This window comes from Xiphophorus hellerii, chromosome 11 (genome assembly GCF_003331165.1).
Source record: "Xiphophorus hellerii strain 12219 chromosome 11, Xiphophorus_hellerii-4.1, whole genome shotgun sequence".
NCBI classification, from domain to species: Eukaryota; Metazoa; Chordata; class Actinopteri; order Cyprinodontiformes; family Poeciliidae; genus Xiphophorus; species Xiphophorus hellerii.
In genome coordinates this window covers 15,399,030-15,423,183 of record NC_045682.1, presented here as the reverse complement: position 1 = coordinate 15,423,183, position 24,154 = coordinate 15,399,030, and the positions used below count along the sequence as shown (strand labels likewise).

Here is a 24,154-nt window from a genome sequence, read left to right as displayed (position 1 = left end):
CAAACTGAACTTGGAATTTGTTTTGAGACTTAAAACATTAAAATGAGCTGCAACAAGTTAAAGTCTAAATTTTATTAATCTGTTTTGATAATCAAGTCACAGAATCCTGGTGCCAGTGATTTGTATGTGAGAAAACTCATGACAGAAAATTATTGAGAAACACTGATCTGAACAGAGAACCATAAAACTATGCATGTAGTAAGTATATCTAATCTTATCAAAGGAAATACAGTACAGACCAAAAGTTTGGACACACCTTTTTATTCAATGAGTTTCCTTTATTTTCATGACTATTGACATTGTAGATTCACACTGAAGGCATCAAAACTATGAATAACACATGTGGAAATATGCACTAAACAAAAAAGTGTAAAACAACTGAAAATACCCCTTATATTCTAGTTTCTTCAAAGTAGCAACCTTTTGCTGTGATTACTGCTTTGCACACACTCTGCATTTTCTTGATGAGCTTCAAGAGGTAGTCACCTGAAATGGTTTTCACTTCATAGGTGTGCCCTGTCAGGTTAATTAACCTCCGGTGATTTATTGCCTTATAAATAGTCATGAAAATAAAGAAAACCCATTGAATTAGAAGGTGTGTCCAAACTTTTGGTCTGTACTGTATCTGTGATAGTTAACAAAGCATTTGTCTCTAGAAGAAGCATTCTAGTTCATAAAGGAAAAAGGAAAAAAATCACAACCACAAGAAGAGTATTTGGGATCATTGGTCATTTGTATAGCATAACAAAGTGAACCAAAGATGGTTCTAAGTCTCCCAAAGTACAAGTGACAATGTATAGCACATTTCTTTTTGTTGAATATATGTTTTCCTCTTGTAACTTTTGTATATTTTATAACTTGCAAGATACAAAAACTTTCTCCTCTGACTGTCAGAAGGAGGTACACAGTAGCCCCCATCTGTCTGCATAGTGCTTGAAAAGAATGACTTCCTTTTGGGTTTTCATGCAGCCTGGCTGAACTTTTTCATAAACTTACAAAAGAAATGTACCCGAGACACCACAAGCAGTGAAAGCCAAAGGCTGATACATTAAACACATGTGTGTGCGCAGGTAAGCATGTGTCTACTCATAAGTAGTTCAAAATTTACTTAAGTTATCCAGAGAAAGCTTTTGGAGAAAAGCACATTCTCAAACATATACTCCGTCAAGACTTATCTTAGCCCTCCAGAGGCACAAGACAAAGCTTGTGCATTTTAAAGTCTCCGGTGGTAAATGAAGCGTTTGAGGAATTGCAAATGCCGAGGAACATGCTCACACTGACAGTTAATTTTTATAACCTTTTGTGAAGAGACTTACTGAACAAACATTCAACCTCAGATGAAGCCCTGTCTCTTTTGCCCCCATCCACCCACTCACTGCAGCGAATTCACCGTCTGAATGTCTCCAACAAGCGACAAAACGCCAGCGACTCTTCCCTTGGCTGAAACTAAACCAGAATAAGTCAGGTCTGTTCACTCCTTGAATAAAACATTGTGGTGCTAAAGGATGTCAGTTTAGCAGGTGTTTCCATAAGGACCACAGTTTAAATCAGCTAACTTTTCACCATGCACTGCTCCCTCAGCTTTAATAAACCTTCTGATATCTTTGATGGTTTTTCTTTTGGTTGGCTAGCCTACATATTCAAATTATATTGTTTATTGTTTTCTAACATGTCTGTCAAGTTACAATAAGTTGAATTTGTAGTAACAGACAACATGTTTTGATCCACTTAAAGTTCCCACAATCCCCTCCTCACCTTGTCCTGCAACAAACAGAAGATTACTCAAAGAATTGAGGGGGAAAGACTTAAGATAACTCATTCTAGGCTGACAGAACAGAAAACAAAAGCTTTGATTGGACCTTGGGGTCTTGCTTACTGTTTATTTTTATTTTCTTCCAAAAAGCCAGTTAATCCGACTTTAATGATGTGTATTTGAACCTACCAGAGATGTTCCCAAGTATTTTTTCCCCAAGTGTAAGTCTAGTATGTAATTGAAATATCTAATGTCTGAAATAAACATTTGCTTAATGAATGTATGCCTATAACACTACAGTGCTGTAGGTTATGAATTCCCGTTATGGGCTCTTTTATATATTCATGCCCCATTTAACACATGGACATATGACAACTTTTATAACACTTAATTTAAAATAAAGAACTGCAATTAAGCTGCCTGAAGTGTACCCAATGACCGCTGGAGGTAAGCACCAACCTTACAAGCATAAGCAATTATAGACAATGGGTAGATGGATAGAAACTGTTATAAATACTATGAAGTATTTTGGGAAATTGTTATATGTCCCATGAGAAATAAAACTGAGACTTTTCTGAATTCAATAGAAAATGTTATTTTTCTAAGCCATAGATTTATTGGTAATGACATTGTTGACAGCTTTTAATTTTTGTGTTTGTCTTGCTCAATGTTTTTTTTTTCCTTCTTATTCTAAGTTAGAGATTATTCAAGAATCATTGGAAACCAGCATTGGAAGTGAGCAGAGTATTCAAAAATTGTCCTCAAGTAAGAGTATAACTACTTTAACATATTTTTACTAAAAAGCAGGCATCCAAAACACAAAAATACATAGCTATGTGCAAACTAAAAGAATTACAAATATAGAACATAATAACAACCAACAAATTCATGACAAAACAAGAAGTCTCAGTTCAACATGTAGATATGTTTCTCATGCATTTTTGGCTTAAATATGTTTGTTTTTCATTTAGTGAAGTTACTCTCTGGGTAGAGTAATCAGGAAGTTCACTCAAGCAAGAGTAGCAATATTCATAATAATATTTGTCAAATTAAATAAAAACAAAAGTAAGGTCTAATAAAACAACTCCTAGACGTACATTTTTTTCCAAAATGATATTCCAGTAAATGTAGAATATCAACTGGCTGTGCTGGAAACCATGTTACAAATCCTAATTTACATTTTTTGTCATTTCCATAAATGTACATTTGTTGCAATTTATGCTATACATTATAAACTGTGGAGTATGGTGCAATCTATTAAGTGCTGAGTGGTTTTATCCTGAAAAGCCAAACATGTATTTGATAGTGGCAAAAGCAAAACAGTGAAAAAATAAGATGGGGGTTGAGGAAAAGTTGGGTTTATTTTAATTTGAAATTGCTGATCTCTTGGTGAGAGGCATCAATTTGGTCATCATTAAGAAGCTACAGCCAACGTAAAAATATTGCAGGGTAACAAATCAAACAGAATATGAGCATTTCACACTGGTTCATGTCACAGCCTTATTACAAATGACAAAGATTGTTCATGATTCTGTCAAATCTGAGGTATTTTTTCTTTTTTGCTCCTGAAGAGCAACTTGAAGTAAAGTCAAACATTTGAGTCACAAACTTTGATGTCATTTCTGGAACCTACTATAGAAAACTAGGGAAGTTTTAGAGAGACAAACAATAAAGTGTCCAGCACTTACCTGAACCTCAATGCCATATCCTAGGTAGACAGTAATCAAGTAGGTGCATTCCACCCCAGGGTCAACATGTTGCTGGATTTCAATGTTGCCCTCGGACTCAGTAAAATTCATGCTGCATGGCTCTGTTGGAGAGAGCAAAAATAAAAGTGATTTCCTTTTTTTCCCCTCATCGCCAATCTTTCTGACAGCCCACCTGTGTCTCTCCATGAACCCCATAACCCTCCAACTAACTCGGCAGATATCCTTTTTGATATCGCTTATCTGGGCCCTCAGCCCTCTGTGACCAGAGGAAAGGACAGGCAGGACACATCAGGCAAAAAAATCAGATTGTTTTTGACACATGAGCAACTCCGTTATCCCGTGTGGAGGGATGAATAGCAAGCTGTGTGTGCAGAATGAAAAAATGAACAGACGTGATGCTGATGACCTGGTGCTTAATTTCTTCCCTGCTGGGAGAAATGGGTTAAGCCTTGCAGGATGATGCACCCAACTCTGAATATTTATTTAATAAAAAAGAAGAAGACTATATGTTAATTATCCAGTTATAACACAAAACCCTTTTTTTGTGGAAGACATTTGAAGGTCAAAATACAGCATCTACACACTGACCTGATGTTTGCATTGTGGTGATGATAGTTGTGATGACGGTCGTAGATGCTGAGCTGGGATCTTCTTGAAATGACGAAGGAAGCTTAGAGATCAGATGATCGGGGTTCAATTTCTCTCTGACCTGGTCTTTCTTCATAATTGTTGAAAAGGGTCCAGGTGTGGCATCAATGGGAAAATATCTTTCCTTTGAGGATAAGATAGCCACTGGAATGCCTGGCCCTCTGCTGTATGGTGTCACTTGAGTAGTGAGGGAATCTGTTGTTGGCTCTAAATCGCCTGAATCCATCATCTTCTCCTTGGGTGATTTCTTCAGAGGGAGGGACACGGGCGGCCCCGGTGTTGTTGGAGAGTATGTGGTAAGCGGAGATGTGGCAGGTTCCGTGGCAGTAGTGGCAATGTCCGAGAAGGCCGGGGCATCCTTGTGGGCCACGATTTGAGTGACAGTGTCTCCCGCATTTGGAGCCGAGATAAAACCGGGCATGGTGGGGTCTCCAACCACAGAGCCATCCTTCTTGAAAAAATGCTGGTCTCCCTGGAAGTCTCTTGTGAGTAGGTGTTCATGAAGCAGCAGACCCTTGAGGATAGGCCGGTGGTTGGGCATGTTCATCGGTGAGACAGTGGTGACTGAGTGAACTTCACTTTCTGTGTCTTGTGTGGGTAAATAAGTGAAGAGGTCCCTGTCTCCATCCAACGCCTTCTTACTGATGCTGTTCATTTCTTTTGCACCTGAGGGTAAAATAAAAACTTGATTAGGCAAACATGTCATAGTCTAATGAACTATAAAATCCTGGAAGCCTGTAGGCTACCAAAATTGTGCGTAACAAAGTGTGAGGCTTTCCTCTTGTGTAATTCTATCTCTCATTTTGTTACTGCCAATAATTCAATACGTCTCTGAGTAATTGCCTTGTTACAATGGAAACTGTCAAGAAGAAGGACATAAGAAGCAAATGAGGCCTTAAAATGTATGTTCTGTAAGAAACAAAACAATTCCATTTAAAAATCAGAGCAACTTTGACCTAATGGTTAAACCCCACGGCATCTGTTAAAATTGTTAAATTTGATGCATTGCAGCTAAAACCTTCATACGAGGTAAAATGAAAGATAACAGGAAAACATGATGTGAGGATATAAATTTGTTGACTATAGGAACAGGAGGGTATGAGAGTCTGACAATATTATAGCCTTAACTAACCACTTCATGGCATCATAGTGTTTAAACTGAAACTTTGTGATAAAAATACACAAAATCATCTAATTCTTTTTAATATATAAATCTCTTTTCATAACATTTGGTTCACATAAAAGCAAAAAAAAAAAAAAGTATTACATGATTATGACAGTATGTATGTGTTCAGTAAACTGGCAGTAAAATGTTTGCAATACGTGAAGACCGCTGACATCAACAGCAACCATAACGGCAGCTACAATAGATTCTAATGATTTCTATTAACTCGAACTGCAAGAAGGCAAAAGTAAGCTTTTGGATGACATAGCTGGAATATTTAATCACTTTGTGTGGATGATTTTTTTCTCTAAATATTCTAAGAATTTTAGTTTGAACAGAATGAGACGTTTAATTAAAGCAGTTGCGAATGTGATATGCAACACTTTCGATGGGAAGGTAGGTAACGTAAGAGGAGGGTTGCTGAATAAAGCATCCCATAAACCATGTTCTTTATCACTGTTGCAAGAGTGGAGAGTGAGTAATCTATTTAAACTAAGAATATACACTGAAGAATGGAATTCCAGCTCAAGAAAAGTAAAAGTTTATGAAAAGATTAAAAAAAATAAAAAGTATGAGATAAAATTTGTTATGAAAGTCCTTGAGTTGGAGAGCTGCCCACAGCATTTAGCGCCTGTGAGACAGTAAAAGAAATGTGTTTGTTTTTTGGGGGGGTTTTCAGGGTTTCTGTACCCAGACCATTCTGAAAGCAGTGACTACAGGCTTATAGATAGCAAGTTTAATAAAACCAAATTAAAGAGTTGCTGGCAGGAGGATAAAAAAAAAAATAGCCAAAAGAAATTCTCTGTTTTCTTATTAGGTGGAAAGATGTACTCACCACCACAACATAAAGGTGAACAAATAAAAAAAATGTAGATAAAGAAGACAAAAAGCAATGAATAGATTAACTTTGGAATATAAAAAGCATACTGTATGTATTCAGCCTCGGTACTTTAATGAATAAGAAAGAGATGAGAAAAAAATGCTTTCTCTTTCAACATTATAAAATGTCCCCGCACAATGAAGTATATGTTCAGCAGTATGCAAAATAAATCTGCAGATTTTAGTAACAGAAAATGAATGATGAAACTGAGAAAAAAAAACTCGATATACCACATGTTAGCTAACCCTATCTCTGCAGTACCACCTTATTAGCATCAAGCTGCAGTAAAACAAAATTCATAGCAAAAATCATTAATTCCTCCAATTTCCTTCCAGGAACAGAGAGCGAACCTTGCCTTTAAAATAAAACCACATGAATAAAAATCATTCCACAGTATCATATTTCTTCATTTCAAACTTCAGTAAAGCTTTTACCACTCACACTAGGACACAATGATCAATCACCTCATGCTATGTGATTCTGCAGTTAAGTAATTGCACTGTGTGTCCAAAAGGACAAGTATATTCCCCATTTTCGGCTGCAGTTTTCTCGCTTCGGCTCTTAGGAGAAATCTAACAAATAAATTGTTCTCACTGCTGCAAGGCGTCAAATAATCCAGACAGTTTTTCAGCAAAGAGGGAATACTAGAAAGGCTCTGATGTAAGAGCTATTCTGAAATGATTAAACGTTTGCCAGCAGAGTTTACTTTCACATGCTTAGGATATTGTTCATGTTACCTTGACATTGGAGATTCTTTTTTCTGGTTTGGTTGACATAAAATAATACGAGAAGCAAGACAGATAACAATGAGTGTCTGCTTTACTTTTCCATATTTACATACATCTTTCAGACTTTTCTGAGACCATAAAAAATACTGTTTATATAAAACAATAATAGGAATTTCAAGCACTGCTTACAATGTACACATGATACATAACTGCTAACAATGATGGAAAAATGTAGTCAAAATTGAGAAAAAGTTCAAATGACTCTTCCTTGTGTTTGTTAATGTGTCAATGTGAAATAATGCCGTCAGCTTTGACACCTTAATTAGCTTCCATATGGGGTGGCTGTTCTTCTTAATGAGGCAGAAAAACTGCCAACAGATTTTTATTTTTTATTTTTTAGATGAAAGACTGTTGACAGGGGCTGCAAATTAGTGAGACCTCCCTACAGCGCCTTAAAAAATATGTATCCCCTTGAACTTTTTTTTACATTTTGTCAGGTTGAAGCCACAAACCTTAACGTATTTTGAATTGATATACTTTAATATATTTACTCTGATCTTATTTACCAACACAAACTAGCACATATTTGTACATTGCAAGAAAAGTGATGCAAACACTAAATTTAAAAAAGGTTATTTTCTCAAATTAAGAAATATGCGTCAACTCTGTACAGCCAAATACTCTCCCACAGTATGATCCTGCCAGCACCAAATTTCCCCGTGGGGATGATGTGTTCAAGACAATGTGTCATGTTGGATTTCTGACGTAGATATTAGAAACACTTTGATCTTGTTTGACCAACTGGCCTTGATCAATTTTATTTGTGATAAAATAAAAATAGGATTGATTGCAAATGCATGCCACACTTATCAGTTGCTGTTTTTAAAAATAAAAACAAAAAAACATTTCCCTTCACTTCACAATTACAATACAAGGCACTGCATATAGATTTTAGTGACAACACACAATGAGGACCATTGACAGGGCTTTAGTTGGATATAAACACCAAAAGATTTCTAAAGTGGTATACAACAACTTGGACTTTTGAATGATGCATAACTTTAAGCTAACTTCAGTAAAAAGAAACTGTGATGAGCAACTCATCAAACGAACCTCAAACGTGTGTTTGAGAAAAACTTCCCTTGAGTCACAAATTCCATTTTAACTTTGAAGCTAAATATAACTTTCACTTAGAAACAAGCTAAAGTATTGTTGAGTTAGACATGGATAAAATCTTTATTCAGCATTTATAACCCTCATTATTTATACATTTTTAGGAAGCATGACTAAAATCAATGAATTATTAAAAAAAAAGACTGAGACAGACCAAACTGAAAGGAAAGTCGGGCTTACATGGAGTGATCAACCGTCACAGGAAAAGCTTTTGTCGAGACAGAATGGTAAGGAAGTCTCAGTTACACTGATCTGGTTTGCCCATTTTCAAAGGGTGGGGATGTAATGTAAAAATCTGCTTTTTTAAGATTCTTAAAACGTTATAAAGTTATCCACTCATGAAAACATACCTGGAGTGTTGCTTTGATTCTTCCATGCATGTTTGAGAAACCCTCGACTCTCTTCTGGCAGCCAGTCGGCTTTTTAGAATATATTTAATATTCTTAACACTGAACACATAAGTCTCCAATTAGATGTGTATATAATTGAATCTGGAATGATTCCTAAAACTGAGCACATTGAAGTTTTAAATATATAATGGTATTTAAATAAATGTCAAAATTACCTGAGCCTTGTAGAAAATCTGTTTTTGCTCATAAAACTTTGAAAGTAATTGAACGCCCCAGCAACGTTCTGCTGATGCAGAGTCATTTTAACACATCTAATAAAAGATTGATCAAGCTATTCAAAAGGCTCGGGTAAACAATTTTGTTACAAAGCCTGTCCCAAGCTGACGGAACTGACACATGCTTTTACATTTTGCACTGACAGACACAACAGCGGAGCATTTATCTTTCTTGGCAGCAGAAGCGATTCAAAGACGTTTCTGATGTTTTAGGATGGAGCAGAAAAAAACATTCCTCGTAGCCTTATTCTGTCACAACAAGAGCAGCTAAACAGCACTATAAAGGCAAACTAAGCGTATTTGACATGTCCCACTCCCAGACAGAATAAGGAGAGTAAAGAGAGGTCTTCATAAATGATTGAAGGGTGCACCACTGCACCCCTCCTTCCCCTCTTCGTAAAAGCAAACTACAGAGGAATCTCAAGTACACACTACTGTACGATAAAGCTGGGGAATAATCTTTAGCCAAGATGGATGTTATAGCTGCTTCAAATCAGACTCTTAACTAATGCCTCCTTTATGCTTTCTTTGCTCATTTATTTTTTTTGTCTCCAACTCTGCTTCTATGTGTGGTACAGATTTTGACCATGCAGTTGCTGTCCTTCAGTAAGAATATCGAGCGTACACCGAGAGAGAGAGAATGGTAGAGGACTGGGCTGGACTAGAGTTTCTCATACACAGATCTATACAGGATCAATGGGTGAAGGCTGGAGACCTCGCTGTAGTGATTACAGAAAGGAGAAGTGGAGCTACCATATTGTTCAGATCTCTAAAGCTTAATTGGGTGTTTATGGGTGAGGTTTTTATGAGGCACAGCATAAAACATTTTTAATTTGAAAGTGTCATTAGTGTTGTGTGTTTGACAGCTTTTACTTCCTATGAGTCCTGGGAGCATGATAAGAAAACACCTCGATATTTCTCATGCAAGTGAAATTTATCTCCCAAGATGCTAAAAAGTTGTTAGAAGTACAGTATATGACTTCATCTGGTGAGCTAAGCCTGACCTTGTATTACGAATATGAAGGTCAGTGATTTAAGACTGTGTCTTAAGACTTTTATTTTTTATTTTTTAGACAGGACGTGGTTTTGGAGTTGTTCTGTTTGGCTGAACTATTCAGTGAGATGGCCAGTGGCTAAAGATTGGATTCTTGGTTCTTTGTATTGAGCCAGAGCTTCAGGATCTCTTCTTCCTGAGTCATTCTAAATAATGTGCCTCATCGATTGAGCGACGAGGACGTGGAAAATATGTTATGGCAAATATTGTACTAAAGTAAATGGTCATTTTAGATTTTATGTTTGAAATGAATTTGATTATCTGTAGTTGCAATCTAAAATACTTACACTGACCAAATTCTAAAGTGACAAATTCCACACTTAATGGAGATTATTTAAAACATTGCTTGAGATTTATGAAAAATGTCCTCAACATTTTTTTTAACAATTAGAAATTTGACAAGAATAAGAAAACACGATATGAGGAGTGATCAAACCTGAACTTAATTATTCTGCACTGATTACAGATTCACTAAAACATGTGTTGCATGACAAACTGTAAAAACTGGGGATTCTTAGCTTTCCTGAAAAAAACAAAATCGCTTTTTTGTCTCATAGTTATGAATCCAGTGTTATGAATAATCCCATCTTTTCGGCTGTAAAGATGTAATTTTCAAGATGTAGCTTTGGGCTTTGCTCCACTTCAGTAGAAGTGGAACAATGTGGTTGTTCCACTTCTCTCGGATTTGATCTCTTTCAATTTCAATTCACGAACAGCATTAAACACTTTTTTAGTTTTAAAGTCCTCTACATTGTTTTGTTTTTTTCCTTTTGATAAGCATAAGATAACATTACCTCATAATGTTATCAAACCTGAACCTAATTATTTTGCACAGGATTTTTCTGTTTGGCTGCTTATTCACTCTATGATTCCTGATGACGTAGCAAGATGAGGTAATCAGATTAATGAATTATTTCTTGTCAAAATGAAATCTGTTGCAGGTGAACTGAGTCCTATGTAGCTGCAACCTGGCAGAGAGCAAAGGTGTGAGCAGTGCGAACGCCCTTTCCTTTGTGTTCAGATGAGGAACGCTAAGGCATCTGTCATCTTATTGGTTGTTTGTGCCTGGGAATCGTGTATTTCTGCAGATGGCTATAGGACCACCAGATTATCTGTATCATGTTATGATGTCATGACACAGTGATAGTTTTAACAAATATGTAAAAGAAAAAACATACTGTTTATAAAAACATACATGTAAGTTTTTAGCATCCATTTGCCAGAATGGTTCCACTTAGACTGTCCATAAAATCATCTCTTGCTAAATCCTACAAATATTACCCAAAAGTACTTTAAAATTATGTCTGCGTTCAGCAAACTCCTCCTTAGTGGCAACACTTTTACAGTTATTGTGCTTGAAGGTTTCACATCAGCTACAGACGCACTGCGATAAGATGGCACAGCCAGTGTACTTCCACAGCTAAGTGATCCTGATATGCTGTGTCAGGTCCACAAAATGGATGTCATGCTATCATAACCCTTGACACACTAGGAAGTTGCATCAAATCATTTTGTGGCCAGACTTGTGACAAGATTCATAATAAATCAAAACTGGATGACAGATGGTAACTCTTGTGAAAGCTGTTGTTGCTCCGCTCCTTGTTCAGGCCTGATTCAGTGCCGCAGGCCTGGCGGCTAAAAGCAGCAGCCATGCTGCACACTCGAGGGGGTTCTGCGCGTGCCAGTATCAAATCGCATGATGCTGGAGCTGGTTAATTAGAGCTTATTCATAAATTAAAGGTGGTAATTACTATGATAGAATGAGATCACAGTTATTTTATTCTGAAGCAGTGGCACAAATACAATAAAAAACCATTAGCTGTCCCGCTGGAGTGGTTATATTCGCCTTGTCGGAGCAGTCAGTGCAACAAAGCAATGAAGCGTTTCTTAGAAAAGTAAAGTTTTTACAGGCCCCAGGAAGGAACTTGTGTCCTCCCACTCCATTTGGAAAACAATGTAATGCACTGAAGTAAGCCACTGTCTGTGTTTTTACAAGGCGGGAAAATCTATAATTGGAAAAAAAGAATGACTTCGCAAACAAATTAATATTTGTTTAAAATGTCCCAGCTTGTCTATGAATTATCTCTAAGATGTTCAAACACCAGGTTTTCCAGAGTTGAACTGGAACTGGTGGGAGGAGGGTCTGGGGAGTGGCTTCATTCAAAAGTGCCTTAAATGGACCAACAAAGGTTTTACGTATTTTTTTATTGCACATTGGATCGACATTAAACAAGAACTGTGTATCACCAGTCACCATCTATTTTTATGTTTACAGATTTCAAAGGTTTATTTTGCATGTTACATTTCTCAAACATGCATGAACAAATCAAAGCAACACACTCCAGGTATGTTTTTGACGAGGGAATAATATTATGACATGACAATACCTCCACCCTCGGCCCCCTTTCAGCATATCCAGTATCAATTTTAGCTACTGTTATGAGGTAACAGATTAGTATTAAATAACTACTGACTCTTTAGTGACTTGGTTTAATAAAAGGAACAAAACAATTCTTGACTGGGATGTGATTTTGGTAAAAAAAAAAAAAAAATGGTTTAAATGTATTTTTGTTTTTTAAATCAGGAAAGACATCCAGAAATTCTTGAAAAAAATGTGCAGGCAGAGGTTCAGACTTTGTTCAATTCAGACTCAGTTCAAAAGTGTCTCATGGTGGTTGCTATTTTTTGTTCTTCATTTGAATTTCCAGAAAGATATAATTAGTCTTTTAAGCACATGAAAATGATCCCAAAGTGTATTTGCAGATATATTGTCCGTAGATTCCGTCTTAATAAAAGCTGTTTAGCTCTGATGTCTGCAAGTGACACTTATAACACAGCTACAAGCTTGTGCTCTGCACTAATATGATGTGAATCTATAACAATCGCTCAGTCCACGCTGACTGCGATGACAGATTGAGCAATCACAGGGGAATGATCTTCAAGAAGGCAAGAGAAAGCCTCTTGTCTCAGGTTGCCTATCTACGGAGTCATCAGTGAACACTCAGTGCATGTAAAGAGCGCTAATAAGATGGGACAAGCCACACTTGAGGCAAGCTGCTGATTGACATCAATCTCCTAACATCCAGGGGTTTTATTTCCTTAATATAACAGAGGGCCACTAGAAAAGCAAATCAATAAGGAGCTTCCGCTGGGCTCAGATACAAGTCCCTCAGATTACCCTGCAGGATCCCTCATAGGCTTCTCAATGGAGGTCTGCGCTCAAAATTTTATTCAAACACTTTAAGGGCAAACTCCATATAACAGCGACTTTCTCAGTTTCTCATGCAGCTGGTGCATCTTACGGAGTATGCATCTATAAAATTGTAAAGACTGATAAAGACACACTGAAATCCTAAGACGGAAAATAGTACTGAACATGTTAAAATTCTGTACACATAAATATATCTGACGAAGCTACTGACATGGAATCCCTACCATATCTTCTTAATAAGTAATCTACTAATACAAAAAAATAATAATAAGCAAATAAACCCATAAATTACAGAATAAAAAAATTCTGTAATTTAAAATCTGTCAACATTTAGAAATCAATCAAATTCACTATTTATATTAATTAAAATTAGATGGTTAAGTTCAAAGTTAAGGCCATAAAAAGTTTCTTATTAATGATCATTTTTACATCAGAAGCCTCATTTAGCTTACGCAAGCCAAGAATAGATGTTCCTTACAAGATTTCAGACAGAGGAGTCTAAAAATTAAGATCTGTCTAAAGTTAAAGACAACAGTGAGAGTTGAAGAGAAACATGGAATTTGTAGGTAACATTTGTAATGCACTGAATGACTGTTGCCTCATTAAACGCTCACCACAAAACACTCCACTGCAGGAGAAAGAACGTGTTGGAGATCGTTCAGTTTCTGGTGCAGAACAGTTTGGCAAGTGAATGAAAAACTGAGGATATTGTTTCATCAAGTAACAACAAAATGTAGCTGTTTGAGGTTGTAACACTGCACAATAATCCAAAAAATCTCTTACAGTCAAGTCTGAAGGTAGAACCGTCATGGTGTGGGGCTGATTTTCAGTGCCTGGTACTGGCAGACTTCAAATAACTAAGAGAAAGATGAACTGAAAAATGCAAAAAAAAAAACCATTTTTTTCCCTGCATTAATTATTGATCATTTCATTTTATTTATAAAAGATGTATCTAGAAGAAATATTTAAAAAAGAGCCTTTCAAAAATGAAAAAAAGCCACACATTTATTTTCCTAACAAAAAAAGGAAGAAAAAAAATCGAAGATCACACTCTTCAGAATTTTCAGTTTCTAAGGATCACATAGTCCTTTCACTGGCCTCTTGGTTTCTGAGTCACGAGGAACAACATGTTGAGGACGAGACACTCTCCCATCCTCCAGCCGCCCTTTGACTTCATTGAGCGGAACCAGAACTTTTCCTTTTCATTTATTTCGGCCTGTCGATGTTTTGGTTCACTGGGCGCTCTCCTTCAGACTGACTTTAGCAAAACAGCCTTAATGGTGCTTATAAGGTCTGACCTTTAAACTGCAGCAGAACAAAAAGAGACTCGCTTGTCTCTATGATTTGCATGAAATATGCACTGAGGCACTTTAGCTGCGGGAGGTAAACTGGACAATCTAAAAGAAAAAAACGAAACAAAACAAAGAAAATATTCCATAATGATAATTGGTTGACTATATCTTATTCGGTGATAAATTGTGAACAGTTTATCTTCAAAAAACCTCAGCGTTTCTTATTTGGTTTTCCTCATTAACTTTCTTTTTTTTATATTTTACTTTTCCTTTTCTTCCCTAGGTTGCACAAACTAAATGTGCCATGTACAAATGCCGCCTCTGTAATGATGGTGGGATCTGTCACGCGCCATAACCAAATCCTTGCTGTGTTTTAATTTACCAATGCTCTGCATCCTAGAAAATTCTTGGAGGAATGTCTCTTTCCACACTTCATTTCCTTCCATTAGAGTAATTCATCTTTCCATTTTCTTCCCATTTACGCCACGGGTGACGTCAATTACTGTGATAAGAAAGCTTTGGGTGAAATAAGACCTACAAGTTTAAGATCTGCCATCTAAATCCATCTATTATTGTACAGTACGGCAAGGAATTTGTTAAATGTCTGCTAATGACTCTTGTGAAGTAATGAAAGTTTGAAATAGACAAAAGAAACTTTTAATTGTGATTTTTGCGCGCTTTTTATTGCAATCTCCCTCACCTTTAACTGCCTCATCCATTGGAAACTAATAATAAGTATAAAGAGGCAAAAATAGCTCACATATTCACACAATATTGTCTGGAGTGTTCTTTGAGAGAGCAGGTTGTACATCTGGCTCCTACCCCTGACAGCACAGACATTAGCGTTGAGTTTAAAAGCTGCTTGATTGATGCCACACTCTCCGTCCGTCGTCAAATGATTTCCCTGCCCCATAACAAATCCATCAGCTCATGGAAAACACAGCTTAAAAAAAAAACAAAAAAACACGTTGGCAATTTTCTACCTCATCTGTGAGCTGGCTATAAAGTGGCATGCCTACGTCGGCCATTACACTTGTCAATACTCTGTATCTCATGGGTGGGCTCTTGTCGTAACGCTGAATTAGTCACAGGCTAGACAACAAAAACAGGAATGACTCATTTTTGCCTTGAGAGTTCCCCCCTTTCCTCCCCGTTTTTTATCAGAAGAAGGAAAAAAAAAAACTTGTGGAAATGAAAGCAACCAACAAGATAGCTGTATTGCTTTTGGCAACAAACAGAATTCTCCTTTGCTCGAGTTAATAACGCTGGTATTGTCAGCAGTTTGTGCAACCATGACAGTATTTGGCTAGGCCTCAGAGAAAAGTTTAAAAGTCAATGAGGTGGTTCTGCTTGGCATTCTAGTGTTTACATTTTGATCCTAGTTGGCTTCTATTTCAGCACTAATCATTAACAAAGCCTCACAGGCCAAAACATGCTGAGATATTGTTTTACAAAGCAAATAGTCTTGAAAAACTTCCTATAGTAAAGTTTTATTGTTGTAGCTTTAAAAAGCTTAAAATCCTATAAACAATGGCAGCACAATTCCTCATTGCAGGAAGTAACGTAATTGCGGTGGATATTAATTTCATTTATGAAACAAAAACACTGGCTAAACTGAAAGGTGATCACAAGACGAACCTCAGCAATTAGGTTTTATGTCTGTTTACACTTCTATTTTACAACTTCTTTCCAAAGAGAAAATGTGAATTATGACAAGCGCATAAGTCACCTACTGAAGACTATCACCTTAAGTGCAGAAATTACAGAAGTAAGAATAGTACACTACTGCTTTCAAACCCTGATTATTACTATTTATATTATAAAACAAAAATATTCTTAAAAATAAAAAAAAACAATGGCGATTACCGTAAACTACCAGAAGAAAATAAATATCTGAGGCTAGTAATGTTATGTCAAAACATTTGTGGGATTCATTTTTGGAAAAATATGCTATTTTTCTCAGTATATCTGTGTGAGGTTGGTAGTATTATCCAACAATTGTATTTTTAATTTTAGGACCAAGGTTACCAAACCCAAGCCTTCAATTGTTTCTGCAGGTTTTCCGTATTTTACTATTAAATTGAATGTGTTGAAGAAGAAAAACATGGACAAACATGCAGGAAAGAGGACTTTGGGGGTATGAAGGATTCTCCTTAACCTGCTCTGTGTATGAGATCCTTGTGTGCTGGCTGCTGTAGTCCCATGCCATAACCAATTATGTTTTTTGTTTTGTTTTTTTAATTTGTGTTTTTTGGTTTGTTTATTTATTTATTTAGTTTTAACTGTTGTAGGTGCTTTTTGATCTGAGGTTTAATGCCAGTCTGAATATAAAGTAATTCATCTTCACTTCAAAACCTATGATGCAATTTGCCTTAAGATCCATATACTGACCACGGAAGGCTAAAGCTAGCACTAGCAATAAAAACAGAGGAATGTAATTTGTTCAAAGATGACTTCTTTCATTTCATTTCACTTAATCAGATTACATCCTTTTCAAAATTGCAAGCCCTATTAAAATACAAAACATGATACAAAGAATTATTTAATTTACAATTTACGCAAATTATATTTGTTAAGTGTAATTAATACAATCTTCAGACTTCTTATATTTTTGTGCTGGGAAAGTTTTAAATTTACTTCATCAAACATTCATGACATCTTGTCTCTGACAGCTCAGTTAAAAATCCTGACATTTGCCGTGAAACAGGAGCTGGTTTTATGTCGTTTTAAGTTCAGATTAAAGGTCCTCATACCTTCTTTCCCCCACCTTAGCAGCTGTTCCTTTTATCAGCATCTAAAGAGCCGGCCACTCAATGTCACTCCTATGATCTATAAAGCCTTTTTATTCCACTCCCACACACTTATGGTATAACTTCAAAAGCCAGATTTAATGCTGCTGCCATAGTTTCCATATATAGCACACACACACACGGTGATTCTTACATTAGACAACGTACACCTATTTATTCAACAGCAGTCACAACCTATAAGTGTTGAGGCAGGTCATTACAGCAGTCATGCTGAGTCACGCGTCAGGAAGATAATAAAGACAGCACTTTAGAGCACTTTTCTCTGGGAATCAGGCTGAGCATTTGGCGTGATGTCTCCAATTGTGGTCTTGGCATTCTGATCTCTTGCTTCAGGCCAGTGCTGCTCATTTCCACATGGTGCCATGAAGAGCTTGTTAGAGAGTCATGACTTGAATATTATATTTCATCAGTGATTTCTGATGCGGTTGCAAGACTGCCAGACACAGATCTATGAAATAAGCTGTGATCTTTGTCTGTACAATAAAATATTTCTGCAACCATATCCTCGCCTTGTCTCGTTTAAAACTAGGTACAAAGTGTGGGAGAAATGATTCATAATACGGAGTTTTCTGAAAGAATAACAGACCGATCATATTCAAGAGCGAATCTTGACCTTCCTGCATTTATTGGAGTGGATGAGAGAGAAAAAAAAGCGAGGGGCGGAGGATTAACAGAGTTAAAGATAAAACATTGCTGTTTCTGCACTGACACATTCAAAGCAATAAAAGTGTTTTATCTGAACCGCGCTAAAGCAAGTGAGTGGAATAAAGTGTAATTGGTCATAAGCGCTGGAGAAAAAAATGAGAAAGGCAAAAGTGCATGAACACAAGACTTTAAATTGATGAATGTTTTGACACATAATGGTTCAATCCCTTTGAAAGAAAACAGCGACAGTTCAGACAGAATCCTGTGCAATTAGGTTATCATTCCTGGAGGAAAATGTTATTCTTTCCTTATAAACATGACAGCCTGAAAACCAAATCTGACTGAAGAGACAAAAGAGAAGGCAAGACAGCATGCATTTGTTGGATGAGTGATGAGAGATTTCTTAACAATAGTCTTTTTATATGTCAATTGAGACTTTTCTTAAAACCTTTTTTTTTCACAGTCTGTGCTGGTGTTGTATAATAATGCAACTTTCCTAGGACAGACTGATCAATTATTTTCCCCAGCAAATGATCAAAATATCTCTTAGGCAAACACCTGAAGCAACATTGTATTGCTGTACGTTTATACAGCCTTCAATCCTAGAAACAACTGCATCATGTGGCTCTTTGTTGGAAATAATTAAGTAAGGTGAATATTAGTCTCTTACTACTTAAATTTACATAAAATTATAAAATGTTTGTACTCTAAAACAAGTTTTAAATTAGGTACAGTTTGTATGTAACTGTGGACAATAAAGGGATGTTTGGTTTACCTTTTGTTGTTTCTATCTCTGTGCTCTCAAACCCTGGTTCAGCTTCTTTAGCATCGTCACTTGAATTGATAACTTGAGAAAAAAATACTCTTAAACATCTTAGCCAACAAAACTGAGCTAATTCTGGTAGCAACACAAGCATTTCACCGCAGTTCTCTTCAGGAAACACATTCTTCTGCGGCAGTTTCAAAGATTATCATAGCAGTATTCTGAGTTCTGATACAAAATAATGTAATATGCCTCAGGGACCGCGATTACAGAGTTTGGGAAGTGGTGAGAACGGCCATGTCAATGTGCTGCATGTGTTGTTGAAATTGGTTTTATGGGTTCTGGCAGGGGGATGGCAGAGAGCAACGCCAGGTGAGAGCCCGTGAGTACACAAGTCTCAAACTATAAACGCTGTAAAGCAAAACAAAAGCTGACTATTGGGAGGTGAGAAGGGGGGGGGAAATATTAACTCTGACAATGATGGATGACGCTGCCTCCCAAAGAGGGGGGTGAAAAAAAATCGTCCCTTTTTAGAGCTGAAAGATGAAGCTATAGACCAAATATTGCACTCCATGTGTTTTTGACAAACATAACACTAAATGTTTATTTTATTTTTATCAGTGTATCAGATTTCTATTCTTTTATTTTTACCTAAGCAGTAAATGTTAGACCACACAGCACAGCTTACACAATGCTTGTCAACACTGGTTGTATTATAGACTAAGTACAGAAGAATCACCAATGCTTGTTAGAAAACTCCTGAGATGGCCACTGGATATATTTTACTGAAAAAATGGCATGAAAATTTATTGAAAAATTGTTAAGGCCATTACAGAAATCAAGCTGTTCAGATGGACACACAAATACAAACTGATTGTATTTTAGCCTCACTTCTATCCCAACCCTCAACCCCAAGGATGTCAGATACACAGCAAATAGAAAGACTGAAGTGCATGTTTGATTCCTTTATTGTTTGTTTTTACTGTATTTCAATAACCGTGTTTCCCCCGTGTTGTTACTATAAAGGTCCATCTCATTTGTTGAAGACAATTCTTGAAACATTTTCCAAGCACCAAGGTCCTTTCAGGGACCATCTATCTAAATCCAACACATGTATGAAATCATGGTTCACAGTGCGGCTACCTGCAGTGCACCCACAACCAGGGTGCAGGAACTTGACAGGATTTAAGTATATATTTATTTTCTCAAGAAAAAGAGCAGCTACAGGTCAACAGCTATCCTTTCCAAAGACAATATAATGCATTGTCCATTTGAGTTGCGCTCTGAAGCTAAAAATCGATGCAGGTCTTCCCACCAGGACAATTCTATTCACCAACCACTGTGATAATTTGAGATTAAGGTTATTCTCTTCAAATTTTTTCCAACCTTACAGTGCTGAAGCCGGGGTTTTTTTGTTTTTTTTTCCCACCAGCCAGTGAAAAGGTTAAAGGGAGATAAGGTCCAAGCTGTCCAAACAAAAACATGAAATTGCCACTGATAACAATAAGAGATAATGGTGAATCTGCTGGACTCTAAGGAAGAGACAGAATGAAAAACGCAAAGAGGAAAAGGTCACAACAATTGCTTTTGCTTTAGATTTTGTAGCATTTTTGCAGGGGTTTTTTTCAGCTGAGTGTATCATTTCAGGAGTAGTTGTTGAGTTGTTTGTACGTATACATATTCAGCTCATGTGGTACAAACTGTTAGTTTGATGATTCTTAGCTGTGTTCTTCACTATTCTGTGAAAATCTTGTCTGCAGTTTGCCACAAGTCATGTAAGGAAAACAAGTGGAAAACGTTGATCAGGCCACTGCAAAACACCACGGATGGTAGTAAGTAAACATTGTATAAAGGAACACTTTAAGCAAAGAAGATTGGGTCAATTGACTTTATATAGATGTGCAAAGCTTGAACAAAACAGCTGTGTTCATGGTAAAATTACATTCTAAGCTGAAAAGTGTTGCCCAGATTTCTTTTCCTTTTTATTTGTGTAAATCTGATCACTTATTTTATTGAGACACTCAAAAAAAGAAAAACAACCAAAGAATTGCTGGTACCTCTGAACAGATTCCAGTTTTGACTTTTAAAATCAAACATTTACTAATTCCTATTTATCTGAACCTAAAAGTTATTTTTTTGTTGTTGTTGGGGAAATCAACTACTTTACAACAGCAGCTTACTTCATTCAGTAATGTAGCGGTTTTACATTTTCAATAACTTTAAGACCTTAAATGTTTGCTTTAACAAACACAATTATTATGTGTGACTCCAAATGTTCAACTTTCATCTAATTTAATTTTTTTCACATAACAACAAGGCCCTTCTTCCTTCACTGAGAGCATGCCATTATAAAGCGCTTTAAATTACCAGGTGCTGGGTCAATGTTTTTGCACTCAATAAAGCTGACACTCTAAGAGACTGTGCAAATCGAGATAATTAACGGTTATTTTGGCAAGCTGCTATTATTTTGAAGCGAAATTTATACTGAGTTTAAGAGCTCGACAAAAATCAAAATGACCCTTTTCGCCACTAGATTTAAAAAAGTGAGTTCAAGGTTCCTTCAGGGGAAAGAGGATCATCACTGTTTGTAAACTTTTTATGACCTCTTTTCTTTCCCCTGTGCTTTCCTAACTTTGGCAAAATTGGATTTCAAGCGTGGCTACCCTAAGAAGATCTACAAACACATGTCACGCAAGAGCAAATCTGTGTGGAAGAGACCGCTGAGTGAAAAATAAAGCTGAGAAAATTAAAGGTTTAGCTCGAATGGACTTAAGGGCCAGAAATGGATTTATAGTGCCCAGTGAATCATTCTTGTTTCATCCCCGTTAATATGCATTTTTAATGGTTTGTCTGTTTCTGTTTCAGCAATAATAATGCCTTCATCAGGGGGTCTTTCATCCTCACCCTGTCTCCGGCAGCTAAACTGTTGCGTGGGTGGCTTCATCGTTAATGTAGTTTTATTAATTATAGCTCCCTGCAAGCAAAAACATACAAAGCGGTAACCATTATGAGCACTTTCACATATGAATTCACACTTGACATTATTCACTAAGACTCCTCATCTGTACTAGCAGGCTTCTCTCATCCCCTACCTATTGTATCTGAAACTTTTTTCTATTTAATGTTGTATGGTGGACATTTATAATACTTTAAATTTTCCCAGAGAGTAAATATGCACATTTTATTTATTTAGCAACTTTCACAGATAAAAATTACAAAGTGCTTCAAAACGATAAAGAGCAAAATTAAAACATGATTAACCAGACCAAAAAAGAAAAAATAATTAAATAAAACAAACAAACAAAAACTTCTTTTAAATTATGGATTGGTCTTATTTAAGTGATGCCTTTTAAGTATTAACTACCAGATATTTTGTAACTCATATGGTCTAAAATAGTGTGGTAGTTCTTTGTTGCTATTACAGATGCTTTTTACGTCAAGAGACCGGATTGTTTGCAATTCTTTGCAAAATGAATCAGGCTCAGTAAGACTGGATGGTGAGCATGTATTAATATACATGCTCAGTTTAAAAGGTAAATTTTGACTGGACAATTTTAAATATATGTTTTTTTACATTTTGTGGCGTTACTTACATTTAACCATTAGTCGCTTGACAGAAGAAAGGGCATAGAGACAAGGAGAACATATCCAGTAAATAACTTTCCTCTTACTCTCCCAAATAATCTGTGGATCTCTGCCACTCTTTTTATGACCCTAACACAACAATTTTCAAATTTCAGTGTGTAAAAAGTGTTTATGGTTAACAGTTAGTAGATTTAATGTTACAAATTGAAAAAAATAAGATGAAGGGATACTTTTTTTAAGGAAATACACATCCAGCTATCTTTTCAGCCCCTCCTACTTCCCACTGGCATAAATTCTGTTCATGTACGAACAACGCTTCATCGATAGAGACCGACTTCTTCTAAAAGGCCCTGAAGATTTCAGCCCCGGTTAATTGGCCTTGTTGGAACTCTGAGTGTTTTAATAATGCAGATCCCAGGGTTCAGTTTGATAGGGTATGCTTATCGATGGGTTTCAGTCAATAAGCATATACACTGACAGAGGAAGAGCTTTATCTATACCATTTTCACACTCCTGGTACAGAAGATCAAAGATCAGGTGTACTATATAGATTTTTAGTTTTTTTTTTTATCTCAGTTGTTTTGTTTGGTTTGGGATCATTTTTCTTTGTAAAAATCGAAAGTTTATTGTAATATGGATTCAAAATATAAAGGTGTCTGCATAGCATCATATACTAAATTAAGTACATTCCCACCAATAAAGTATACATAGTGTTCACATACAATGTTCTTGAACTTATGGCAGAATGATTAGATGAAATTTTAAGTATAATAAGAACCTTAATTGGTGAGCAAAATAAGCTCAGCTACTGCAACTATGAGGGAAATCTTGCCTCATTTTCCTCTTTCATGTCTCTTATTTTTCCAGTTTGCTCCACTCTGAACCCTCATGACTGCCTAGTGCAGCTCCTCGAGGTCTTTAAAGACAGCAGGTGGTCACCACACCCACGCCAGCACAGACTCTTGTGATATCACACATGGAAGAGACGTGCATCAAAGCCGATACTCAACTCCGCAGCTGTTTATTCAGTCGCCAGGCAGGAGGTGAGTAGCTCTTTATTTCAGCTCTCTGCTTTGCATAAACACAAAGAACCCGTCTCACATCTATTAGCTGAAATCTACTGAGTCTCTATGTTGTGTTTTTGTTGAGTACACAGAAAACCGGGTCATATTGTGAGATGCCATGTAGCATGTATTAGCGGGGGTCTTAGAATGACAAATAAAAAAGCTGTCTTCTGTTTTTCTTCTTCTTTTTTTGACACCTGAGTGAATTTTCACGGTTCGTTTGGAAAATAACATGGCTCACCACCCAGGGCATCAAGACCTTTCAGAAAACCCAGCACAGAAATAAAATGGAGTCTGTCACTTGCACCCAAATTGAGTTTTTGATTGCTTATTTATAAATTCAGGCAATTAGAACTTAGTCTCAACCTACATTATGCATGTTGTGGCCACTGGAAAAATCAACATAATATCTGATTTAAATCTTGCAATATGGATTCTAAGCTAAATATTAGCAGATTTTGAAAATTAAAAGTCTGGCCTGAATCTGCTAATCTAAAGTTCAAAATCAAAGTTGACAAAGAAACTGAACAGAATTTTTCTGCACTGATAGCAAATTCTTTAAAATACAGTTTGAAATGTATATAAAAATATATATATTTATACTGTTGATGTAAAATCACAAAAATTGAAATTTTTCACCATTAGGGTTACCTTGAAAACTGCAATATATATGTATAATTAGTTACTATACATTGCTTGCATCTCTAGAAAGTACAGTTTTATTTGTGAAATAAACTAGAATTTTTTAATTTCTCGTTTTTTCTCTCTAAAACTAATTCCACACATCACCCCAACTCAATATCCCCACAGAGAAGCATCATGCTGTGGGGATACATTTCTAGGAACTGAAAAGCTGACTGATGGATGATGCAACAGAGTGTGCTATTCTTTAAGAAATTGGGTTAGATGTGGCAAAAGACTAAAGACTGATGTTCCCCCAGCCAGAGTTCCAGTGGTTTAGATGAAAGCCCATTCATGTGCCAGAATAACCAAGTCCTAGTGTAAATAAAATTTCAATCGAGAATCTGCAGCAACTCCATCCAAATTGT

The 24,154-nt window shown here is 36.4% G+C and overlaps 1 protein-coding gene across 1 annotated transcript in view; it reads right to left on the bottom strand.

Moving 5' to 3' along the window:
• Positions 1-24,154, bottom strand: part of LOC116728612 (seizure protein 6 homolog) — a 115,124-nt gene that overhangs the window by 54,670 nt on the left and 36,300 nt on the right. The window contains exons 2-3 of the mRNA XM_032576853.1: positions 4,051-4,776; positions 3,442-3,563 (exon numbers count right to left, since the gene is read on the bottom strand). Coding sequence (XP_032432744.1) covers positions 3,442-3,563; positions 4,051-4,776 — 848 coding nt within the window. The remainder of the gene's footprint in view (positions 1-3,441; positions 3,564-4,050; positions 4,777-24,154) is intronic.